Source organism: Staurois parvus, unplaced genomic scaffold (genome assembly GCF_062004578.1).
Source record: "Staurois parvus isolate SC_StPar_1 unplaced genomic scaffold, SC_StPar_1.0 ptg000267l, whole genome shotgun sequence".
In the NCBI taxonomy this organism is placed as follows: Eukaryota; Metazoa; Chordata; class Amphibia; order Anura; family Ranidae; genus Staurois; species Staurois parvus.
The window spans coordinates 6019367-6044486 of NW_028318063.1; the positions used below are offsets into that span (position 1 = coordinate 6019367).

The 25120-nt window shown below is 46.5% G+C and overlaps 1 protein-coding gene across 2 annotated transcripts in view; it reads right to left on the reverse strand.

The window, feature by feature from the left end:
- Window positions 1–25120, reverse strand: part of VTI1B (vesicle transport through interaction with t-SNAREs 1B) — a 101514-nt gene that overhangs the window by 16683 nt on the left and 59711 nt on the right. For both annotated transcript variants that reach the window (XM_089681506.1, XM_089681505.1), the window contains exon 4: window positions 13068–13241. In XM_089681506.1, coding sequence (XP_089537632.1) covers window positions 13068–13241 — 174 coding nt within the window. The remainder of the gene's footprint in view (window positions 1–13067; window positions 13242–25120) is intronic.

The window sequence follows — 25120 nt, forward strand, 5'->3', positions numbered from 1 at the left end:
GGTATTTAATCACCGCTGGGGTTTTTATTTTTTGCTAAATTAAAAAAAAAAAGACCAAAAATTTTGAAAAAAAAGCACATTTTTCTTTGTTTCTGTTATAAAAGTTTACAAATAAATAATTGTTCTTCATAAATTTAGGCCGAGATGTATTCTGCTACATGTCTTTGGTGAAAATAACCCAAATTAGGATGTATTTTTTAGTTTGTAGGAAAGTTATAGAGTTCACAAACTATGGTATAGATCTGAATATTGATCAATCCTGAAGTACTGACGGCCAATCTAATTTCTTGAGATCCAAGAATGTCAGAACAGTACAGATATCCCCCAAATGACCCCTTTTTGCAGAGTAGACAGTCCGGCGTACTTCATAAGAGGCATGGCGAGTTTTTTGAAGTTGTATTTTTTTGTCATAATTTTTCGGAAAATGAAAAAATTAAAAAAATTATTTTCACTATTTTTTTTTTTACATACTGTCACCAGTGCAGTACAGCGTCATCATATTACTGGCATGGCGGTGAACAGGGACACTGACTGGTGACAGTATGAAAAAAATATATATTTTTTTTTTTAAAAAATTTTTTTATTTTTTTATTATATTTAATTTTTTATTACATTTTTTTAAATTTTTTTTAAGATTTTTTTTTCATATTTTACTTTAACCAAAGTAGTGCAATGTTACCATAGTAACATTGTACTACTTTGGGGAAGTGATCAGTATTTTTTTTTTTTTTTTTTTACACAATTTGCTTATAGCAAAGAATTACTTTGCTATAAGCAAGCATTTACCTGAATGAAATCGATTCATTTAGCTTTTTTTTTTTTTTTTTGTGCTTAGCTGTGATTTGGTCACAGCTAATCACATGACATGTGCATGTGATTAGCTGTGACCATTCACAGCTAGGCACTAGTATACAATGGATGGCATCATGAATGAAGCCATCCATTGTATACAACTGTCATGTGACCTGCTGTGATTGGTCACAGCAGGTCACATGGTACCAGCAACGGGAGCCGGTACTTGGATCTGTCATCGCCCGTGTCCGAGGGGCACGGCCACTGACAGATCGCACTGCTGCGCCGCTCTGCATTAGCGCAAACGGCGCATGTGCGGGAGCACGCCAAATGGCGTGCACCCGGAATGCAGGGACACAATTGAAGCCGCCAAACGGCCATTGGCCGGGCGGCTAATGGTTAAAGAAGAAGGTACAGGTCTGTGAGAGCCAGAAATCTTGCTTGTTTGTAGGTGACCAAATACTTATTTTCCACCATAATTTGCAAATAAATTCTTTCCAAATCAGCCAATGTGGTTGTCTGGATTTTTTTTCTCATTTTGTCTCCCATAGTTGAGGTCTACCTATGATGCCAATTACAGGCCTCTCTCATCTTTTTATATATATTTCCATCCATTACTGTTCTTTTTTTGAATATTATGAAATAAATCATTTGCTTCTATTTGGGAATCAGGGGGAAACTGGACTTGTTTTCTACTATTAAATACATTTCCTTGCTTATCCAAGCAGCTTATTCAGTTCTAACGAGTATAACAGGGGTCCTCAAACTTTTTAAACAGGGGGCCAGTTCACTGTCCCTCAGACCGTTGGAGGGCCGGACTATAGTTTAAAAAAAAAAAAAAACAAACTATGGTCATCTCCTGTACTGTGCCCGCATTTGTTCAGAGACTGCGGACATACAACGGTGGTGGGAATACTGGGTTGGCCGCTCTATAAGACGCACAGACATTTCCCCCCAAGTGTGTCTAATGGAGCGAAATAGTGCCCCACCATTGGTGTCAGTGGAAGGAATAGTGCCCCACCATCGGTGTCAGTGGGAGGAATAGTGCCCCACCATCGGTGTCAGTGGGAGGAATAGTGCCCCACCATCGGTGTCAGTGGGAGGAATAGTGCCCCACCATCGGTGTCAGTGGGAGGAATAGTGCCCCACCATTGGTGTCAGTGGGAGGAATAGTGCCCCACCATTGGTGTCAGTGGGAAGAATAGTGCCGCATCATTGGTGTCAGTGAGAAGAATAGTGCCACATCATTGGTGTCAGTGGGAGGAATAGTGCCCCATCATTGGGAGAAATAGTGCCCCATCATTGGTGTCAGTGGGAAGAATCGTGCCCCATCATTTGTGTCAGTGGGAGGAATAGTACCTCATCATTGGTGTCAGTGGGAAGAATCGTGCCCCATCATTGGTGTCAGTGGGAAGAATCGTGCCCCATCATTGGTGTCATTGGGAGGAATCGTGCCCCATCATTGGTGTCATTGGGAGGAATAGTGCCCCATCATTGGTGTCAGTGGGAGGAATAGTGTCCGATCATTGGTGTCAGTGGGAGGAATAGTGTCCCATCGTTGGTGTCAGTGGGAGGAATAGTATGTCATTGGTGCCAGTGGGGGGGGGGGTGGAATACTGCCCAAGTGGTGCCAGTGGGGGGGGGGGGGTGGAATACTGCCCCATCGGTGTCAGTGGGGGGAGGAATAGTGCCCCATCGTTGGTGTCAGTGGGGGGAGGAATAGTGCCCCATCATTTGTGTCAGTGGGATGAATAGTGCCCCATCATTGGTGTCAGTGGGAGGAATAATGCCCCATCATTATTATCAGTGACACCAATGATGGGGCACTATTCCTCCCACTGACAGCAATGACACTTAACTAGCCGACCCCTGTTCCAGCATGGTGCTGCTGCAGCCAGCATACCTGGTTGCAGCAGTACCATCTGCACGGCACACTTATCGGGCGGTCAGCTGTCCTCCTTCCTTCACTTCGGCCTCTTCCCCCCTTGATTTTCGCGGGGCCGCTCGGTTCCGCCTCCTCGCCGGTGATTGGCCGCCTGTGTGTCTTTCCTGAGCTACAGTACTGGCGCCCAATCACCGGTGAGGAGGCGGAGCCGAGCGGCAGCGCAGACATCGAGTGAGGGAGCGGCCGGAGTGAAGGAGCTGCGCATCCTGGACTGGATCGTCGTGGGACTGGGACCGAAGCCAGGTAAGAGACAGCAGCCCCCTGCCCACCCCTGTACTTAGTGTCCCCTGCCGGCGGGCTGGATGAATGTGCTCGGCGGGCCGCATGTGGCCCGCGGGCCGAAGTTTGAGGACCCCTGGAGTATAAGGTACATCCTCCAGTTTTTGCCGACTACCAACTGCTACACACCCGCCCCCCCCAAGATGCAATAGGCAACGGATGGGGATGTTTTTACACCAGGGCCGCGATGCTTCGCACCCAGAGCTGTGTTGACCAGACATGGCTTGTTCGGCGGCCGACAAGCTTGCTAAACACTACACATGCAAGTCAATAGGGAAGCGCCACAAACGCCCTGCATGCAGTTGTGGCATGATTGTCAGCAGAAATGGGGTTAATACAGGCGGTGAGGAATCACATTGCTTCCTCACCACCTGTCAGCAGCCCCTGGGGTCCAATCCTAATTCAGATCAGGCTTCTGAGGCAAGGGTGATTTAGACGCACGAGGCACGACTAAATCTACACTTACTGTACTGCAATTACCACTGAATGGTCAAAGCAGATGTTGACTGTATGTTGGAAGGTGTGAAAGTTTGTAAAACCCCACTGCTAGGAGTGATGTTAAATCAGTCAAGTAAATGGCTAAAGGTGTGAATTTTTGAAAAGTCCCTAGGATGCAGATGTCGAAATGGCAATATATGTTGGTAGCAGATAGTGTTGAAGGTCACCACCACTGTTTAAGGATGTTTTTTTCAGTCTAATGCAGAGGCTTCATTCAAGCCTCTTCGTAACCCAACTATCCTTTTTTGTTCAAAAATGTGCACCTCACTCTCCTCAAGGCTGAGTAACAAAGGCCTCCCCCTTGCCCTAAACCCACTCACTTTTCCAGTGATCTATTGCGGTTTCTGCCTCCATTGAAGTCAGCGACCAATACCAAGTACTTCCGGATATTATTAAGCATGTGATCTCCTCCAGTGTGACAGTGCTCAAGTCTAGCAGCAATTGCCATATCCAAGTACTGTCACATAACCCAGTGAGTGACATCAGGAGAACTTAAGCAGCAGGAAGACACAACAACAGCAAGAAACTCTACTGCATACAGGACAGACTGCAAGCATACACCCTGGGAAAAACATCTCTTACATGCCACTTACATCCCACTCCATGTACCTTTATAATATGTCCCCTCTTCTCCTTTCCATATTACTATCCTCTGTTCCCAAATCTCATTTCTTTACCCCTCTGCTCCACCCCAAAACTTGTACATCTCCCCCTCATTGCTATCATCTGCCTACTACTGCTCTCATCACCTCCTGCTGACCAGGACTGCTGACCACTACCAGATCTGCTTCCCTGCTCCTCACTGTGTATCACACAACTGTGCCCCTGCTACTGCACAGCCCCGTCCAATCCGGCAGAGGCGAGCCTGCCGCTCAGCCTCCTGCACCCACTGACGCCAGGCCCCTTAGCACCCTCAGTCGCTGGCCCGCAGCACCCACATGCACTGGCCCACAACACCCACTGACGCCGGGCCCTACTGCGCCTACAAACACCTAGCCCACTCCACCGCCAGACGCTGGGCCTTCAGAACCTCCACTCATACCAACCCCTGGCTCAACTTGACCTAAAGACTTGAACCCTTGTTGAAAGCCACCACACCGAGAGACCCCGCTGCACCCCAGACTTTCACCACTCAAGTGCCCCTGGAAACCGTCCATCCACACCTGATCCCCTCCCCCTTCTCCCCTAAACTCCAGCCACCAGAAGACATATCGACGAGATACGCCTCTGCTCGTTGGACTATCGACAACCAAGCCTCCCACCACTCCTATCCGCCCTCCCAGGCACCTCCCCAAAATGCCTCTTACACCACTCCTCATTTTCCTCTCCTCCATTCCCAAAATCCATTCACTATATCCCTTTGCTCCTCCCAAACAATTGAATGTCCTCACTGCTTCCTTCACCCCTCTACGGCACCCACCACCTCCTCCTAATACTCCACTCTCCCACTGACCCGAACACCTCCACTAGTAGTTTCTCACGCTCCTGCACATCCCGCTCCCATGCAGCCTTTCTCACCCTTCTCCTCCTCCTAACCGCGGGGGACATCTCCCCGAATCCTGGCCCTCCACCACCTCCCTCACCCACACAACACCCTCCCGCCTCCACGTCCTGCCGCAACCCCTGCAACTTAGTATCTGTCCCCCTGCTCCCTAAAATCTCCCCCCCGTTTTCATGTGCACTCCTGAACGCCAGATCGGTGTGCAACAAGCTTACCACCATCCACGACCTCTTTGTTTCCCACTCCCTCAACCTCTTAGCGATTACGGAAACATGGATCCAGGCCACTGACTCTACCTCCCCTGATGCACTCTCCTACGGAGGTCTCACCTGGACCCACTCACCCAGGCCCAACGGTCGTAAAGGTGGTGGGGTTGGTCTGCTCCTGTCACCGCAGAGCACCTTCCGAGTCCTCCCAAACCCCCCCTCTCTATCCTTCTCCTCCTTCGAGGCCCACTGCGTCCGACTCTTCTCCCCAACCCCCCTGAAGATTGCTGTGATATACCGGCCTCCTGGATCCATATCCCGCTTCCTGGATGACTTTTCCTCCTGGCTATCCTTCTCTTCTGAGCTACCCACCATCATCCTTGGGGATTTCAACATCCCTGTCAACCTCGACAACCCGGCCACATCCCATCTCCTCCACTTAACCTCCTCCTTTGCACTTGCACAGTGCATACAATCCACCACCCACTCCGACAGTAATATCCTTGATCTCGTCTTCTCCAACCGCTGCGCTCCCCACAACCTCACTAACACCCCCTTACCTCTCTCTGACCACAACCTGATTACCTTCTCTATCTCCTCGTCCTCCAACGCCTACCCCTCCAAATGTCACATTACTACCAGCCGTAACCTCCGCAACCTTAACCCTGCCCCCCTCCACTCTGCAGCCGATCAAATCCACGACAGCATCCTCCCCCTGTCTTGCCCCGACTTGGCTATGACTGCCTACAACAACGCGCAGTCAACAGCCCTTGACTCACTAGCGCCTTTAACCACACGCAACATCAGACCCCGACCGCTCCAGCCCTGGCAGACTGATCACACCAAAACCCTCAAACGACACAGTCGTGCCCTGGAGCGACTATGACGCAAAACCAAATCCCCACAAGCCTTCACCCGCTATAAATCTGCCTTCCGCACCTACACCTCCTCACTCCACGCAGCCAAACAAGCCTACTTCCTGACCCTCATCAAGGCCCTCTCCTCCAATCCTCGCCGACTTTTCTCCACCTTCAACTCTCTACTCTCGCCACCCCCACCTCCACCCAGCACCTCACTCACCGCCCTTGAGATTGCCAATCACTTCAAAAACAAGATTGACACAATTCGCAAGGACATCGCCGCAACTCATACGCCCTCTCAACCCGTTCCCTCTCACACAGCTACCCCCTCATACCCCCTCTCCCTCAACATAATCCGCAGGAACTTCTTCACTGCTCAAACTCCCTCCAACCCCGTTCCCCCTCACTCAGCTACCCCTTCATCACCCCTCTCCCACGGCCCCACCACTGCTCTGACCTCCACTTCCACCCCACCCTACATTCCTCATACTGAAGCCCCCCCAACACTCCGCACCTTTGACCTTACTACCATCAAGGAAGTCTCCAAGATCCTCTCTGATGCCCGCCTCACCACCTGCCCCCTCGACCCTATCCCCTCACAACTCGTACGACCTCCCTCCCCCTCCATCCTATGCTCCCTCACCCACATCTTTAATCTTTCCCTCTCCTCCGGCACTTTCCCCTCCCCTGTGAAACATGCACACATCACCCCCATACTTAAAAAGCCCTCCCTGGACCCCAATGACCCGAACAACCTCAGACCCATCTCCCTGCTTCCATTTACATCCAAACTCCTCAAGCGCCTAGTCTACACCCACCAAAGCTCTCACCTCAACGACAACAACCTCCTCGATCCCCTACAGTCCGGCTTCCGTCCCCTACACTCCACCGAAACTGCCTTAAACTCTCCAACGACCTGCAAACCGCCAAAGCTAATGGCCACTATTCAGTGCTCCTACTCCTTGACCTCTCTGCGGCCTTCGACACAGTCGACCACCCCCTCCTCCTCAAAAAACTACACTCCCTTGGCCTCAGATTCTGCTCTCTCCTGGCTCTCATCCTACCTGTCACAACGCTCTTTCAGCGTTACCTATAATGCTACCACCTCCCCCTCACTCCCCCTCTCTGTTGGGGTCCCTCAAGGCTCCGTCCTCGGGCCCCTTCTCTTCTCCATCTACACCTTCTCCCTTGGCCAACTCATACACTCTCACGGCTTCAACTACCACCTATATGCCGACGACACACAAATCTATCTCTCAACTCCCCACCTCACCACCTCAGTCTCCGCCCAAATCACACACCTACTGAGCGACATAGACTGGATGTCGCTCCACTTCCTTAAACTGAACCTCTCCAAAACCGAGTTTGTCTTCCCCCCAGCCCACACACCACCCCCCATTGACTTCTCCATCACATCCAACAACGCCACCATCAAACCCGCCCCGCAGGCCAGAGTACTTGGTGTCATTCTGGACTCCAACCTATCCTTCCAGCCCCAAGTACAATCTTTAAAAAGCTCGTGCAGACTCCACCTCCGCAACATCACCAAAATCCGCACGTTCCTAACCCCAGAAACCACTAAACAGCTCATCCACTCCCTCATCATATCACGACTCGATTACTGCAACTCCCTCCTTACTGGCCTGCCTCGCCACTGGCTATCCCCGCTTCAGTCGATCCTGAATACGGCTGCCAGACTTGACCTTTCCAACTGCTCCGTTTCCGCCACCCCCCTCTGCCAATCCCTCCACTGGCTTCCGATTGCGCAACGGATCAAATTCAAAATCCTAACACTGACGTACAAAGCCATTCACCATACTGCCCCGAACTACATCACTGACTTAGTATCCAAGTACCACCCAGCACGCACACTCCGCTCCTCAGAAGACCTCCTTCTCTCTAGTTCCCTGGTCTCCTCCTCCCATGCCCGCCTCCAGGACTTCTCCAGGGTGTCACCCATCCTCTGGAACTCCCTGCCCCAACCCATCAGATTATCACCTACTCTCCTCTCCTTTAGGCGCACCCTGAAAACCCACCCCACCCCCTGCTAACTTGCCAACCTCCTCCACTCTTCCTACCACCCTATCCCCCACAGCTATCTCCTCCTGTGCCACCATCCCCTCCCTCCTAGATTGTAAGCTCGAAAGAGCAGGGCCCTCGATCCCCTCATGTTTTGCATTGTATTGTTGTTGTTCTGTCACATGTTCTGTCCCCCTTTGTAATGTACAGCGCTGAGCGAACTATTGGCGCTTTATAAATACTGTATAATAATAATAATAATGTAGTTCATGACACCATTACAAACAAATGGGAACTGCTCCAGCTTATAACTGGCCTTTGCAACAAACAGCACATAGAAGAGCGATGCATGTTAACCTCTTGGCGCCGACTGCACGCAAACGTGCGGCCTCCCGGTGTCTGGGCCTTGACACCGAGCGCCCGCACATTTGCGTACAAGAAAAACATATGTGCTGGGAGCGCACGCCCTGTGCGCTCCCAGCACATATGTCCGGTACTCACGGAAAGGTCCCGATCTCCTCTTTCGATCGGGACCTTTCCCGATCATGTGACCGCCGTGACTGTGAATCACAATGGTCACATGACCCGAAAACCCTGCCCCACCTCCCGGCTTCTGAAACTCTTAAAGGGCCGGGAGGCGCCAAGGGGTTAAAGAATATAAAAAAAATTTCCAGCTCAACTTACCAACCAAATTGTCCTAACAGTTTCCGTTAAAAATAGGGGTTTAATTTGCACACATTTGAAAATACATGCGCAAGCTGCAGAGACTTTTCACGGCTCCCCAATATTCTGCAGTTCCTAACTGAGAGCCTCCATAGTAGAAGCACATGTATAATAATGAAAAAATTGAGGGCAGGTAAGCCTGGAGGGAGCCCACCCCTCCTTAAAAAAGGCACAGGGGGCACTGAACACCCAGTATATAGCACAATGGCAGCCAAGATGTCTAGAGTATCCCCTCACCAGTACATCAACAATATAAACAAATGGCAACAGTCCCAGTCTATAACTGGTCTTTGCAGGAAGGAGCACATGGAAGGGAAAAATTGCCCTGCCCTCAGTCTATTTATTAGTATACATGTGTTTCAACTATGGAGGCTCTCAAAATTTCTATAGACTTATTTAGAAACTCCTCCATTCTCATGATCTGCAAGCGCCAGACGGCGAACCTTTTGAATAAAGATGTGAAACATTAAGTGCGTCGACAAGGGGCACTGAAAGGAAACCACTAGGGCATAAGCTTGACTTTCAATGGTACTTAAGGCAAGTTCAGCACAATGCCCTGTTGAAAAAAGACCAACACTCGAGCCACCAAGAGGGGATGTGGATGGACACCTAGAAATTTAACCCAGCGATCTAAGACTTCCAGATGCGATGATATCTTCTAAGGAGGTAGACATGCAAGCCTTCAACATTGTTAAGAACACCAAAACCTGACAACTCCCTGTCCCTCAAAAACTGGCTTATAATAAACATGTCCTCCAGCCAGAGACCATAAACCGGGGTGGTAGACCAGACCTTGGGACAGGTGGCCCTCCTAAAGAGGCAACCACCAGGGAGCATCTGGGACCAGCTGCACCATGTTGGCATACCACAGACCAGTCTGGAGCTACCAGAATGACTGGAATCCCTTCAATCGCTATCCTGCGCATCAATCAAGGGAACAGCCTGAGAGAAGCAAAGGCGGAAATCAGACGATACTGGTCCCACAATGCCACCAGCACATCCGTTGTATCTGCCAGGGAGTCCTGCAGTTTCCGCACATACATCCAGGTGCAGTGACAACTCCCCCAATCCAGCATCTGAAGATAATCCGCCTGCCACATTTCGACACCTGGAATGTGCATGGTGGAGGGAGACTGTGCAGTTCCAACCATCGCAACTGGCGGGAAGCTTCCAACACTGCTGCCACACCTCTCGTACAACTCTTGTGACTGACTTAGGCCACTGCAATGGTATTGTCAGATTGGATCCTGACCGGGAGCCTATGGAGAAGGGTAGTCCAGTGCTCCTGAGACAACACGAACATTCGCAGCTCCAGGATACCGATGAGCAGGTGAGATTCCTCCAGAGTCCAACAATCTTATTCCAATCTTGAACCCAGGGCTCCTCCCAAGGGGGACAGGCTGGCATCCATTTTAACGCCTACCCAGAGGAAGGGGAGGAAGTACTTCCCAGGTTGCAGGATGGGGGACCAGAACCCCCACATGCCCTCATCAATTATTCCAGATGAATCTGGTAATCTTGGAGTCCTGTCGATTCGTCCCATTTGGAAAGGGTTTCCCTCTGTAGTATTCTCATATGGAACAGTGCACACAGGACTGCTTGGAAGGTGGACACCATAGAACCCAGAGTCCATATGCAAGACCACAGGGAGGGCCACTCACAGGACAAGAGCAGTTGGACCACAGTCCGAAACTTCTATCATTTGTCCAACAGCAGAAACAGGTTGGCCTGCTCCGAGCTGAAAATCAGACCCAGATACTCCAGTCTTCTGATCAGGCAGACTTCTTGACCCTCCGAACCAGCACGAAGCAATTCAAGGCCTACAGGCCCCAGACCAAGCAAATCTCGTCTTTGGTCAGGACCGTGAACAGATTGGAGCAGACCCTCAGAACGGTGCTGGCTGGGGTACAGGGACAAATGCTCCCTGGTGAGGCAGGTCCTGCACAAGGCACAACAACAGAAGATGAAAATTAAGGGAATACATTTCTCTAGTGGATAAAATTAAAATGCTATTTTGCAGCTGGACACAATCAGTTCTCATACCTACAAGGTAGGAACAGGGGAGGTCCACGGGCCCAAAAACCAGTAAGGATAATCCCCTACCCTGCAGACAGGAGGGCAAACCATGTGGAAGTGGACTTATTCACAGGCATGGTGGACTTGTACGTCCAGGAGTTCCTGCCCCCATACTTTGGAATCCGAAGATCCACGAACAAAGGTGACACGCCAGCTGGTAAACAAAGTGGGGGACAGACTGCATGTCAAGGAGGGCTTGTCTGTGGGTTTGGAGGGAGACTCGCCACACATGGGTGAAAAGGGGGCTGCCGGCTGAGGCCCCACAAGGCAGGCCGTCAGCTGAGGCGCCACAAAGAGGGCCATCAGTTGCGCTGCCACAGGGGGAGGCCACCGTCTGAGGCTTTGCAAAGGCGGCCACCCCCGAAACCCCACAAAGGGAGTCAGGAGCACTCTCCCACTGGCAGCAGCAGGTGACATTGAGACAACCCCAAGGTGCTGCAGCCCATAAATCCACACAGCCACTGATCCACTCACTGCCCTGGGAAGGGGAAAAGGGGTGCCCCCCTAATGCAACACAGCCACTAAGCCACTAGCGGACCGTTCATCTTACTGGAAATCCAGAAGCACTGTGCCTCCAGGGTAGTCAAGTACTCAAACCCGCTCCTAGCCACCACCAACTGAGAGAACAGAGTCCTAAGAGGGTGGGGAGAAGACTGGCAAAGGAGCCTAGGCCTGGAGGGGAGGAGGGGACTCCGCAGGGCTGACCACCTCAGGGAGTACCCACACCACATTCAGGGAGGGAAGGATGGAGACCTTTCTACTTACCGATCCATGGGAGTGGTGGGTAACATTTGACAGATCGTCCTCTGCACCGAAGTGGGTGGGGGGTTTTGGCCAGGGTAACACGAACACGGACTCTGCCACTTGGTCATGTGTGTCCCCAAGAGGCGTTAAACTCTCTACATGCCCCAATCCAGGGTGGGTCTTGTTGTGGCCAACCCAGCGCTTAGGTAAAGGTCTGCTCATGTTCGTTGACCAGGCTAGGATCTAGAACATCCAGCCAGGCTGTTGACTGAAGATCTCAGCAGGGAAAAAAAAAAAAAAAAAAAGGATAAAAAGGCTATGGAACCACAGGTCCCAGTAGGTCCTTGCTCCTAAACACTAGACAGAAAAAAAAAAACTGGATTGCCTACAGGAGAGGGGGTTTTATGCCAGATGGGACTGCCCATAGGCAATTCTGTATTCTTTTCTGCCAAGTGTCCTACTCCAGTAGGTGGCAATATGACCCTGTGGTCAAGATTCAGCAGAACCGTGTTCATCAATGAACTTAAAGTGTTACTAAATCCTGCATTCACTAGGTTTGCTCTCTCACAGTACACGGAACATGGAAATGCAATTATTTTCGTAAATATAAACTGCTAACTACCTTTTCTCATCAGCAGTTAGAGCTGTTTTGTGACTTCTATAAGTGTCCAGTAGAGCACTGGTTAAAGGAGTTCCCAATCTCCCCTAATTCTCTTTATGAGGCTGCAGGACCCTTGACCCTTTGTGTGGACAGCGCTGATTGGCCCTGTGCTGATCACATGCACCCTCCCAAAGAAAAAGAAAAAAAAAAACTCTAGCAAGACACACCAAATAGAACAGAGCATTGGGGGCAAGTTGCACATGCTCAGTCAGCAGATGGATTGGGGACTGTGGAGGAAGGGGAGGATCAGAGAAGACAGAATCAAACATCCTCTTTACACAATGCAGAGGACTAACCCCTTAAGTTCCACAGTGAGTATAACAAGCATGCTTTTAACACTGATTTTACTGTTGTGGGTTCAGGAACACTTTAAGAAAAATCAAATTTTGTGGTTTGGGAAAATACTGTAACCATTGGTTGTTGCAGAGAATATTTTGAATCTGGTGATTTGGTCTGACACTGCCAGCAGCTACGTGATAGAAGAATTTTCAACCTGGATGTCTTAACCCAGCAGAGCAAGGGAAAGACTTTTTTACCTTCTCAGGACACTTTGCTAAAGTGAGCTTATGCTATACATACAGAAGTAGAGAAACTAGGTGGGGCTGTTCCTTTTTACGTATGTGCCTCATTTCCAACCTTCTTAGGGAAGGCAGCAACACTTACACTATCTGTTTCAGAGGTCTCCCTCAACAATCCCTGGTAGAAATATTTCTCTAGTTTACACAGTGCAACAACTTTTTTGTAACAAGCACATCTTACTTACTCGATCTTTTGCTCGCTCCAGCTGTTCTCTCTGACCACCAAGCACTTCTACAATATCTTGACCAATGGCATCTGTTTCAGCAGATATATGGTGGGATCTTGCTACACTGTCTGTACATCTGTTCAAGCTTTTGTTGCCATCAAGAAGAAGTGTCCTTTGTGACAGAAAAGCATTCTACAAAGGAAAAAAAAAAAAACAATTAAACATGCAGCTAAAACACAAACAGGGTCTCAGTTGCCAAAACATTTGTAATTTTTTTCACCCAGGCTTAAAATCTAGGTCTACTAGGTATCACAGTCATGTTGGAGACCTCACATTTTTCACTTAAGCAACACAGCTTGGCCACCCATTTACCCCTAGCCTACTGACTGAACAACAAAGCACTAGTACACTGATGGGAACAACACACCGATCACTGCTATTTCACCCAGTCTGCAATGTCCCATTGTTAGATTGGTGGCACTGTGAAATATAGCACAGCCTCACATTGCTAGGCTTCCATCTCCATGTTCTCTCACTTCTGTGTAAATATACAGTGTTTTTAGTGATGTGCAAACTTAGCGATTATTTGTTATTTCTTAAAGTATAGAAAAGCTGCTTTCATTTTTTAATTACAGGGTAGATGGGTTTAGGAGTGATTATACACTCACCGGCCACTTTATTGGGTACACCTGTTCAATTGCTTGGGAACACAAATTGCTAATCAGCAAATCACATTGCAGCAAATCAATCAATTTAGGCATCTAGATGTGGTGAAGATAATTTTCTGAACTTCAAATTGAGCATCAGAATGGGGAATTTATGTGACTTTGAACGTGGCATGGTTGTTGGTGCCAGACGGGCTAATCTAAGTATTTAAAAAACTGCTGATCTACTGAAATGTTTGTGCGTGAAAATCCAAAAAAAAAAGAAAATAGCCAGTGAGCGGCAGTTGTGTGGACGAAAGCCAGAGTTTGACTTACAGGTAACTCTTTCCAGGAGTCTTCCAGGACAGCCCCTGAGAGATATAGCTCCTCCTCCTGGAGGACACAAAACACATTGCCTCTATTATAAAAGAACGACCTCCCAGCTTCTCCTTCTGTTATCAAAAGTACCGACACACGGACTTGAAAAATATAGCAAAAAGAAACATAACACCAAATCCAAAAATATACCATATTACTATTATGGGTGAGAAGTTGGCTGTCCTGGAAAGCTCATGGAAAGAGAGTTACCAGTAAGTCTAACTTTGGCTTTCCCTCAGTTGTCTTCCAGGACAACCCCTGAGATGATAACCGAGAATCTACTTACTTATGGGAGGACCACTGCTTGAACCACTTTCCTTCCAAAATCCTGGTTCTGAGCTGCTAGGTCAACCCAGTAATGGCGCACTATGTCGAGAATGAAGGCCAGGTAGCCGCTCTACAGATTTGCTCTGGTAAAGTGCCAGCTTTTTGCCAATGAGGCAGATAATGCTCTTGTCAAAAGGTACCTTAAAGCAAGTGGGTGGAAATTCCTTCATTGCTTTGTATGCTTCCCCTATAGCCTGTTTTATCCACACTGCCAGGGTAGGTTTGGAAACCCCCTTTCCTTTATATGTTTCCTGCATACAAAACAAATAGTGCTTGCAAAGAACGAAAATGTTTGGTTTGTTCTACGTAGGTTAGGACACACAGCCAAGATGCTGAATATTTGTTCCTTTTCATTTGCAGGATTCTGGCAGAACGCTGGCAAAACAATGTCATGGGTTCTGTGAAACTTTGAAGAAATCTTGGACAGAAAACCTGGGTCAGTTCTCAAAATTGTAGGATCTTCTAGAACTGACATATAAAAGTTTCTCTGATAAAGAGAGCTTGGAGCTCATTAATCCTTCTAGCAGTCATGACTGCTACTAAGAAAACTGTGTTCCAAGTCAAAATGTTTAGGTCAGCTTCCGTTAAAGGTTCAAAGGGGGCACCACTTAATCCTTTTAATACCACCGCCAAATTCCAATTTGGGCAGTTAGATATCTTGGCCGGTCTCTTCTTGAACAAGGCTTCCTGAACAAGGCTTGAACCAAGGGGTCCTCTTGAAGCGGCACCTGTAAATAAACACTGAGCAGCTATTTGTACTTTTAATGTGCTTAACCTCCCTGGCGGTTTTCCCGAGTGTAGCTCGGGGTAAAATTTCTATACCACAAGCGGTAACCCCGAGCTACACTCGGGCTTACCATGCAGCGCTGCTCTGGGGGTCCCTGCAGCACTTACCATGTCCTTCGTTCCCACGATGTGTCCCCTGCAGCGTCCCCGGCCATCTCCTCCGGCCGATGCCGGCATCCGGTTTCTGTGTTCCGGTCCCCGTGACGTCGGGACGTACGGGCGGCGACGGGAAATTTAAAAAATTTAAAAAATGTCTTTTTTTTTTTTCAATTTTAAATAGTAAAACATTGCTGTTTCATCCCATTTCACATACATATTGTCCCTAGTGCTTTGTCCTGTGCCCTGCCTGCATTTTGTCTGTTCTTTCTGCCTGGAAACTTAGAAAAGTCCATGGCGTCCAAAAAGCGTCCCTTTACGTCAAAAGCGGTTTTAGACCGGCTAGAGAACAGCGATAGTAAATCAGAACCACTTACAGAATTGAGTGATGATTTTTGGGGAAATTTTCCTAAAAATTACAGCCTACAATAAAAAACTATTTCCATGCGAAAAAATGGTACCGCTTTCAGCACAAAAAAATCGGAAGGAATCATACCGCCAAGGAGGTTAATGACAAATTCATATCTGCGCTATCCTTCAAGAACTCCAAAAAGCCATATATGGCTCTAGTAACTGCAGCTTTCCAGCACAGTTGTAAATACCCTAAAACTTCCATATTCCTCAAGATATCCTCCTCCGAAACCAGGCCGCCAAACTTTAGCTTCTCTACCTGGGGGTGAAGTAGACGGCCCTGGGTCAGCAGATTGGCCTCGAGAGGTAGAAACCAAGGTGGGGCATCTGTTAAGGATCTTAGCAAAGTGAACAATGATCGTTTTGGCCAATGGAAATGCAACTAGAATCAGATTTGTCTTCTGGTGGAATTTCCACAACACCTGCGGTAGCGGTTCTATTGGCGGGAATGCATAGCATAGAGGAAAATTCCAGATGTTTTGTAATGCATCAATCCCTAGGGCTATTTTTTCCCTTTGCGAGAGAAAGGAAAAGCCTGGTCTTGGAGCTTTCCTTTGTTGCAAATAAGTCCTGAAAAACTTGTGGGTGTAGAGACTATTCCGCTTGGTTTATCTGGTGACGACTTAGGAAATCAGCGAAGACATTCTGCTCCCCTCTGAGATGAATTCCTGAGAGGGAGGCTAGATTTTCTTCCGCCCATGCCAGAATCATCAGAGGCTGGCTCCTGGTGCTGCCTTGGCAATTGATATATGCCATTGTCTGTCATAATCAGCAAGTGGTGACCTTTTATGGTATCCTGGAAGAATTGCAGGACTTTCACTAACGCACGAAGTTCCCTCCGGTTTGATGAATACTCTCTTTTTTGAGAAGACCATTGTCCCTGGATCGTCTTGGCTTGCAATTGTGCTCCCCAGCCCCAGGCGCTGGCATCTGTAGTAATTCTCATAGAGACTGGCAGTCTCCATATTAAACCTTCATCCAGGTTTTTGTTGGGTCTCCACCACCAAAAGGTTCTTTTCTCTCTCTGAGGAGGCAAGAGTCGTGAATCCAAAGATTCCACCTTGCCATCCCAGTGCTGTAGCAGTCACTTCTGCAGAGACCTTTGATGCAGTCTGGCCCATTGAACTGCTGGAAAGGTGGATGTCATTAACCCTAAAATGGACATTACCTTTTTGAAGCTTAATGGCAGATTGGAAATTTTGTGAATCTAGTCTGCTGGCAATAACACCTTCTGAGAAGGGGAATCCAGAATGTATCCTAAAAATAGAACCCTCTGAGAAGGAAATAGATTAGATTTTTTCAGCTTTATCTTCCAACCTAACTTCAATAGCCAATGTTGGACTACCAGGATGTTCCTTTCCAACTGCTCCTTTGCTGCCGCAAGTAAAAGATTGTCCAAATATGGGATGATCTTCACTCCTTGAAGATGCATAGAAGCCAGATCTTCTGCCAAAACTTTGGAAAAAATAATTGAGGGTGAGGTAAGACCAAAAGACAATGCTCTGCACTGAAAGTGAAGTATTTCTTTCCCTAGCCTGAGCGCAATGCAAAGAAATTTTTTTGAGTCTTTCAGGATTGGAATATGTAAGTATTCATCTTGGAGGTCCTTAGCTGCCATGAAGCCGTTGAGTTATAGAAGGACTCATATTGAAGAAGAAAAAAACAAAAAAAAAAAAACAAAATCGATCCCATTCTGAATCTTTTGTACCTTATTGCGTGGTTTAGGCATCTGAGGTTCAAGATTAGCTAAAACTTTTCTGAAGGTTTATTTATTACAAATACATGAATAAAAACCCTCTCCTTTTCCCCCTTGGGGAACTTTAATTAATACTCCCTGAACTGTTTGTTCTCCTATTAAGAGAGGCAAGGCTCTTACTTTTTCTGGATCCTTTGGCCTTTTTCTATTAAATCCAAAATTAAGGAATTGGCGGTTACCTCTTGCGATCTTGTGGTGAATTTCTGGAGCCTTCCTCCAGTACTGTAGTCATTGAGACCTGGGTGACTTGTCAGGAGGATTGAAAAAGTATTCCTGACGTCCCTTTCCCCTTCTGCCTAACCAATTTTTATTTGGTCTTTTTTATCATTGGCTTGTTGATGCCCTTGGCCACGAAAAATAAAAAACTTCTGATAAGGCATTTTCTTCCTATCTGCTGTACGTTCCAACGCATTTTGAAGGCATGAGCCAAAAAGTAGCTTCTTCAAAATTACAGCTATGCAACTTGCCCTTTACAAGGGATCTTCTTTTTGGCTCAGGCCTTCAAGATGCATTGTGGCCGTCCTCTAAAAAGACCATAGGTTCATAAAAATAAGGCAATGAATCCCCTCCGGCCGGAGGAAACGCAATAACTGAGGGAGGAGCCAGAAGGTCTTTCATTTAAATTAGAAGCAATGTGTTTAATTCCCTCAAGGAGGAGGAGCAATATCTCTCAGGGGCTGTCCTGGAAGCCGACTGGGGGAAAATACCTTGTTGATTTTAGAAGTCAGAGAATGGGCAGACTGGTTCAAGATGATAGAAAGGCAATAGCAACTCAAATAACCAATCATTAAAACCAAGGCATGCAGAATATCATCTCTAAATGCACAACATACCGAACCTTGAAGCAGATGGGCTACAGCAGCAGAAGACAACACCGGGTACCACTCCTGTCAGCTAGGACAAGGAAACAATGTGCTACAGTCTCACCAAAATTGGACACTAGAAGACTGGAAAAACAATGCATGGTCCGATGAGTCTCGAATTTCAGCTGGGACATTCGGATGGTCAGAATTTGGCATAAACAACATGGATCCATCCTGCCTTGTATTAACAGTTCATGGATGTGCAGCAGACAAATCTGCAGCAACTGTGTGATGTTATGTCAATATGGACCAAAATCTCTAAGAAATGTTTCCAACGCCTTGTTGAATCTATGGCACGAAGAATTATGGCAATTCTGAAGGCAAAAGGAGGACCAATTCGGTACTAGCAAGGTGTACATAACAAAGTGGCCAAATAGTGTATATAGCTCATGCACAGGGGGTGAGAGAGGTGTAAGGAGTCCTAGCATAAAAATATTGGCAGTTTTCCATGCCCAGGAAGTTGCAGGTGGCATGTACAGCCAAGTGACTGACTGTACGCACTTGTACTCAGGTAGATGCCAATGCGTGTTTAAACGCCAGTGCAACAAATCGTGTGTATGACGTATTTCCCGAACACACAACTTTCACGTTCAAGAACTGCATCACATGTGTGTAAACTCCATTGCAAAAGAGCAGTTCTCTGGGCATAGAATACCCCCCAAATTTTACCATTAGAGCGCACTGTCCTTGTGCATGAGCACATATAGACACCAGCTCAAGCAGCAGAGTAGTGATAAAATGTGATTGAAGTTACAAAGGTAAAAATCCATGAAGAAAAAAAAAGGCTAGCTGGCTGGGCAACTTACATGCCATAAAGATGACCTATTTACCTACCCAAATTGCTATATTATTTCAGGGTGCTACCTGTTCCCATACCGAGCGATGTGCTACGCATTCTACTACGCAGACTGCTAAAGCTTATCTGGGGACATTAAAGGCCTAGACTCCCAGCTTCAATTCTTTACCGTAGGCGGGCTGGTGGTTCCATCCCTCAAACACTACTATTTAGCAGCCCAAATTTCCCCGCTCGTCTACTTGCATACTACTGAATGGCCCCTTTGGACTCTTCTATTTGAAGCCGACTGCTCCCCCTTTTGCGTACACAACCTACTGTGGACCAATCCCTCTTCGAGACCCCAAGTTCTCTTCTCTTTACAGCACTCCATTAAGAGTAGGACTCTGCGATATATTCAGGTAACCTAATATCTCCTCACCTACCCACTACCTGACAATCCTCAGGTGGCGCTCAAAGGGCCTTTGTTTATACATCAACTCTTTTCTCTGGATGAAATGATGTCTTTAATTTATCCCTGCAAACATTGGCACCTACCAGAGGGATGGGGGGGGGGGGGGGGGGGGCGCTTTTGCTACATCCAACTTCAACATTACCTGTCGGACCTGGTCATGCATTGCACAATCCTACAGCCCCCCCTTCCCTGGCACTCAACTCCTTTTGAAAGCCATTGTAGAATAGACCCATATTCGGAAGGAATAATGCCTGCTCTCTAATGTCACTCACAGACACCATTGGCTCAAATAGGCACACATACGTGGACAGGTGGGAGCAGGATCTAGGCTTTACCCTTGATATACGAGACTGGAACGTTATTTGGCTGGCCTCCTCCAAATGTTCGCTCAATGTATTGGCGCAGGAGAACACTTTTAAACTGCTATCCTGGTGGTACCTGACCCCTAACCGCCTGCCCAGGTTCATCCCAGTGCCTCTCCACATTGCTCCTGGGGCTGCACTGACCGCAACACCCTGTTGCACATGTGGAGGACCTGTCCTGTAGCCGTTCACTTTTGAACAAGGGTTTATAAACTATTTCACTCAGTCCTGCACACTAATCTCGCCTGTAATCTTGCATAAGCCTATCCCACACCTGGACAAATACCAAAAGAAGCTGGCAGGACATATGTTCCTAGCCGCTCAGTAAATCTTAGCAAGGGCTTGGAAACAACCTTCAATAAACTTTGCCGAGGTCAAAACAGCATCTCCTGGGAACCATGACTCATGAAAAATTAACCTCCATATTAAATTACACACACACTAAGTACCTCAAGGTCTGGGCCCATGGTTGAACTACATGTACCACCCAAATGTTCACTGATCACTCTTGTCCCTGTGATCATCAGCTTTAGGCCCGCAGTCGCCTACCATTGGTTGGACATACGGGGCAACCCGTCAGTCCAACCTTTAGAAAAAAAATACTGTAAGGACAAATGTTAATTTAATATATTGTTTAGGTGGGCCCTTGGAGTACATAAAGTTGGTAACCCCACAGCAGATTGCACATGGATTTACAATCATACTGCTATGTGTGTGGCAAGCCTAAAAGACACTGAACAAATGAAAATCTAAAATTTCAGCATAAAGTGACTACGCATGTACAGTATAAATTTATGCCATCCATTGGGCTATTAGATGGGCTTGTTTGACAAAATCTTAAACACACTAGTCAAAGCCAAAGCAATTAAATGTTCAGAGTGTTCAAGCACCAACCAGGTAGGGGCTCATATTCCTACAATGAATTACTAAATTCTGTTATCCTTGCCAGAAGTCCAATTTTTTATGTTTCTCAGCAAATAAAAAAAGCAGCTCTGGCTGCAATAATCACATTCCATTAAGCATTGCCATAAGAGGTCCTCAGTCTTTTGGGTTAAATACCTCATTCAACTTGGAATGCTGAGGAAAGGCTGAGTGCGGGGCATCATGGACCAGGTCCCTAAAGGGGTGTCACTATGGGGTTCTGAACTCTCAGTGTATTGGTGCTGTCCTAAAGGACCTTCTAGGGCATGTTGCACATTACACCCCCATTTAAGCAGCCCATAGATGACTATTTTCTTTCCTTCCACCACGGGTGGCTCAGGGAGCCTTCCCGGCTGCCAGAACACACATACTACTGCTAGCGGCTATAGCTGTCGGAGGTAATCAAACATTAAACAAAAAAAAAAAAAAAAAAAGACAGGCTGGTTGTACCCTAGTTGCAAATAAACCAGGGAAAGAACCTGAGAAAAGAGGAACCACAATAGATCAAAGTAGGTTGACTAAAAAAACAAGGAAACTTTATTGAAACAATATGCAATTAACAAAATATATATATATATATGGATAAATGGTAAATGCAAAGTAGCAAATGCTAATTTTGCAGGAACCTCCATAGAACACCAAAAATGACAGTGATAATGCGGTCAGTGAGAAAAACCACATTATCCGGACTAGATACTGTTCCACTAAAATATTGTCTGTCCTATTGTAAATCACCAAAGTTTCCCTAAGCCCTAAAGATTAGGGGTAATATAATAACCAAATTGGATATAAATTAGGGAATAAATCTGGGCGATCCACATTGCCAGCATAAATAATCATGAATAACACAGGTCTGCGACTAAAAAGCTGTTTGATTATTTTCATCTAATTTCCATGTATTTTGGTGTGCTGAAAACAAATAAAATATTGAAAAAACTCCTAGACGTCATGATTTGCCACAAAATGCAAAATTGTCTTCAAATTTATCACATTTTTTTAATTTTTGGTATTTTTTTTATATTATGGGTTTTTAACCAAATTTAAAGTCCAAATTACAATTAATTAATTCACATAAGTGCATTTAAGATATAAAATGCCAAAAAAACTTAAAGGGTTGTCCGAGTTATGTAAAAAAAAATATAGCACTGTAAATCTGATGGTCAGCAGTATATACATAAGCTAAGCAAGTTTTAGGGAAAAAAAATTTCATCATTTCCCTAGTTCTCTTCTGGCGGAGTGACATGTCTGACTACTGGGGTACTCAGCAGCATGCTGCAGGTGTAAGCCTCAGCCCTGAGTCTGTGCTTCTAATGGTAGAAGGGGTTAATCTTTCCTGAAGAATCCAGTGGGTGGGATACCAAATACCCTTGTTTTCTGTGTCTATGGGACAGTGGAGACCGACAAAATCACTGGACCAAGAAGAGTTGGCAGCCGAGGGTGCTAACAGTCGGTGAAAAAAATGTCCTCTGAGAAACGTTGGTACCTTCCCATAAAGTTCTTCTACCACCTCTCCACATAAAATTGGGATTGATGAAGCAATTTGTAAAATCACTTCCAAGAGATGGAGAATGCTTCAAATACTTGGTCACCAAGTATCCAGGCCTGTCGGAGGCAAAATTGAAGGAAGGTGTGTTCGTCGGACCAGACATTAGAAGGATTATAGTTGATCAAGAGTATGTCAATACCATGACGGATCCTCAACAAGAAGGGTGGATTGCATTTAAAGAAGGCAAGTGAGGCAATAACAAAGATCCTCACTACAAAAAGATCGTCGGACGAATGCTGAAAGCATTTCAAGCTTTAGGTCGCCTGATGAGTTTGAAAGTGCATTTCTTCCAGTCCCACCTTGACTACTTTCCTGAAAATTTGGGAGCTGTGAGTGAAGAACAAGGTGAACGATTCCACCAAGACATTAACGAGATGGAAAGGAGATACCAGGGAAAATGGAGCATTACAATGATGATAGCAGACTACTGTTGGATGCTTCAGAGAGACATTCCAGATGCTACTCACAAGCGTAAATGCACCAAGAGGCGCCTCACAGGGAAGAAGAATTGAGTTTAGTGTGTGAGGTGAGCTCATTTCAGTTCAAAAAAGGATTTTCATGAAAAAATTGTAATAAAAAACTTTAATTTTATAAGTCCATTTCCATTTATTTTGAGGTATTGCCTTATTTAACATAGTTACCTAAATTGTCAGGAAACGTGATGTCCTATGACAAAATGGAGGTAATTTTCGGATTCAGCGCACCAAAAAACAGAGATTACGTGGAATAACCAAAACAGCTCTTGAAAAAAATTTTTTTGCAGACCTGTGTAATTAGTGGCTCAAGCCTGCTAAAGACAATCTATGAAAGATATCACGGCAGGCTAAATAGCAGTTGCAAAAGTATTAAGCTGAAGCAGGTAAAGTGGCAAGTTCTTATTATATTGTGTATAAAATATAATGGAAATTAGGCATTAAGAAAGCCACCCATGCATTCCCTAAATCCAGAAAGGCAGACTTACCTGGTTTGTCAATGGAAAAAGGAAAATCCATGTCCATACATATGGTTAATACTGAACATCTGCACATTCATTGACAGGTAGGAGCAACAAAAGAAGTGGGAGGCCACAAGCAGGGGAACAATCTGATAATGGGAGCAGTTCATATGAGAGCTGCTGTGGTAGATTATCCACCCTGGACTGAGCTGTATAGTAATACAGTGAGGAACACAAGTATTTGAACATTCTGCGATTTTGCAAGTTCTCCCACTTAGAAATCATGGAGGGGTCTGCAATTCACATTGTAGGTGCATTCCCACTCTGAGACACAGAATTTAAAAAGAAAATTCAGGAAATCACATTGTATGATTTTTAAAGAATTTATTTGTCTTGCACTGCTGAACATAAGTATTTGAACACCTGAGAAAATCAGTGTTAATATTTGGTACAGAAGCCTTTGTTTGCAATTACAGAGGTCAAACGTTTCCTGTAGTTCTTGACCAGGTTTGCACACACTGCAACAGGGATTTTGGCCCACTCCTCCACACAGATCTCCTCTAGATCTGTCAGGTTTCGGGGCTGTCGCTGAGCGACTCGAAGTTTCAGCTCCCTCCAAAGATGTTCTATTAGATTTAGGTCTGGAGACTGGCTAGGCCACTCCAAAACCTTGATATGCTTCTTACGGAGCCACGCTTTGGTTATCCTGGCTGTTGTCATGTTGGAAGACCCAGCCACGACCCATCTTCAATGCTCTGACTGAGGGAAGGAGGTTGTTGCTCAAAATCTCACAATAAATGGCCCCATTCATCCTCTCCTTAATATAGTGCAGTTGTCCTGTCCCCTTCGCAAAAAAGCACCCCCAAAGCATGATGTTACCACCCCCATGCTTCACAGTAGGGATGGTGTTCTTGGGATGCAACTCATCCTTTTTCCTCCAAACACGACGAGTGAAGTTTAGACCAAAAAGTTCTACTTTGGTCTCATCTGACCACATGACTTTCTCCCATGCCTCCTCTGGATCATCCAGATGGTCATTGGCAAACTTCAGACGGGCCTGGACATGTGATGACTTGAGCAGGGGAACCTTCCGTGCAATGCATGATTTGAAACCATGACGGCGTAGTGTTCTACCGACAGTGACCTTTGAAACTGTGGTCCCAGCTCTCTACATGTCATTGTCCAGCTCCTCCCTTGTAGTTCTGGGCTGATTCCTCACCTTTCTTATCATCAGTGATACCCCACGAGGGGAGATCTTGCATGGAGCCCCAGTCCGAGGGAGACTGACAGTCATCTTTAGCCTCTTCCAACAGTTGATCTATTTTCACCAAGCTGCTTGGCAATTGCCCCGTAGCCCTTTCCAGCCTTGTGGAGGTCCACAATTTTGTCTCTGGTGTCTTTTGACAGCTCTCTGGTCTTGCCCATGGTAGTAGTTGGCGTCTGACTGTGGGGTGGACAGGTGTCTTTAAAGAGCTCAGACAGGTGCTACTAAGTTAGATTAATGAGTGGAGTAGAGGAGGAATTTTTAAAGGCACAGTAACAGGTCTTTGAGAGCCAGGATTCTTGCTGTTTCTTAGGTATTCAAATACTTATGTTCAGCAGTGCAAGACAAATAAATTCTTTAAAAATCATACAATGTGATTATCTGATTTTTTTTTTTTTTTTAATTCTGTCTCTCAGAGTGGGAATGCACCTACAATGTGAATTTCAGACCCCTCCATGATTTATAAGTGGGAGAACTTGCAAAATAGCAGGGTGTTCAAATACTTCTGTTCCTCACTGTAGCTCTTTGGTGCACCC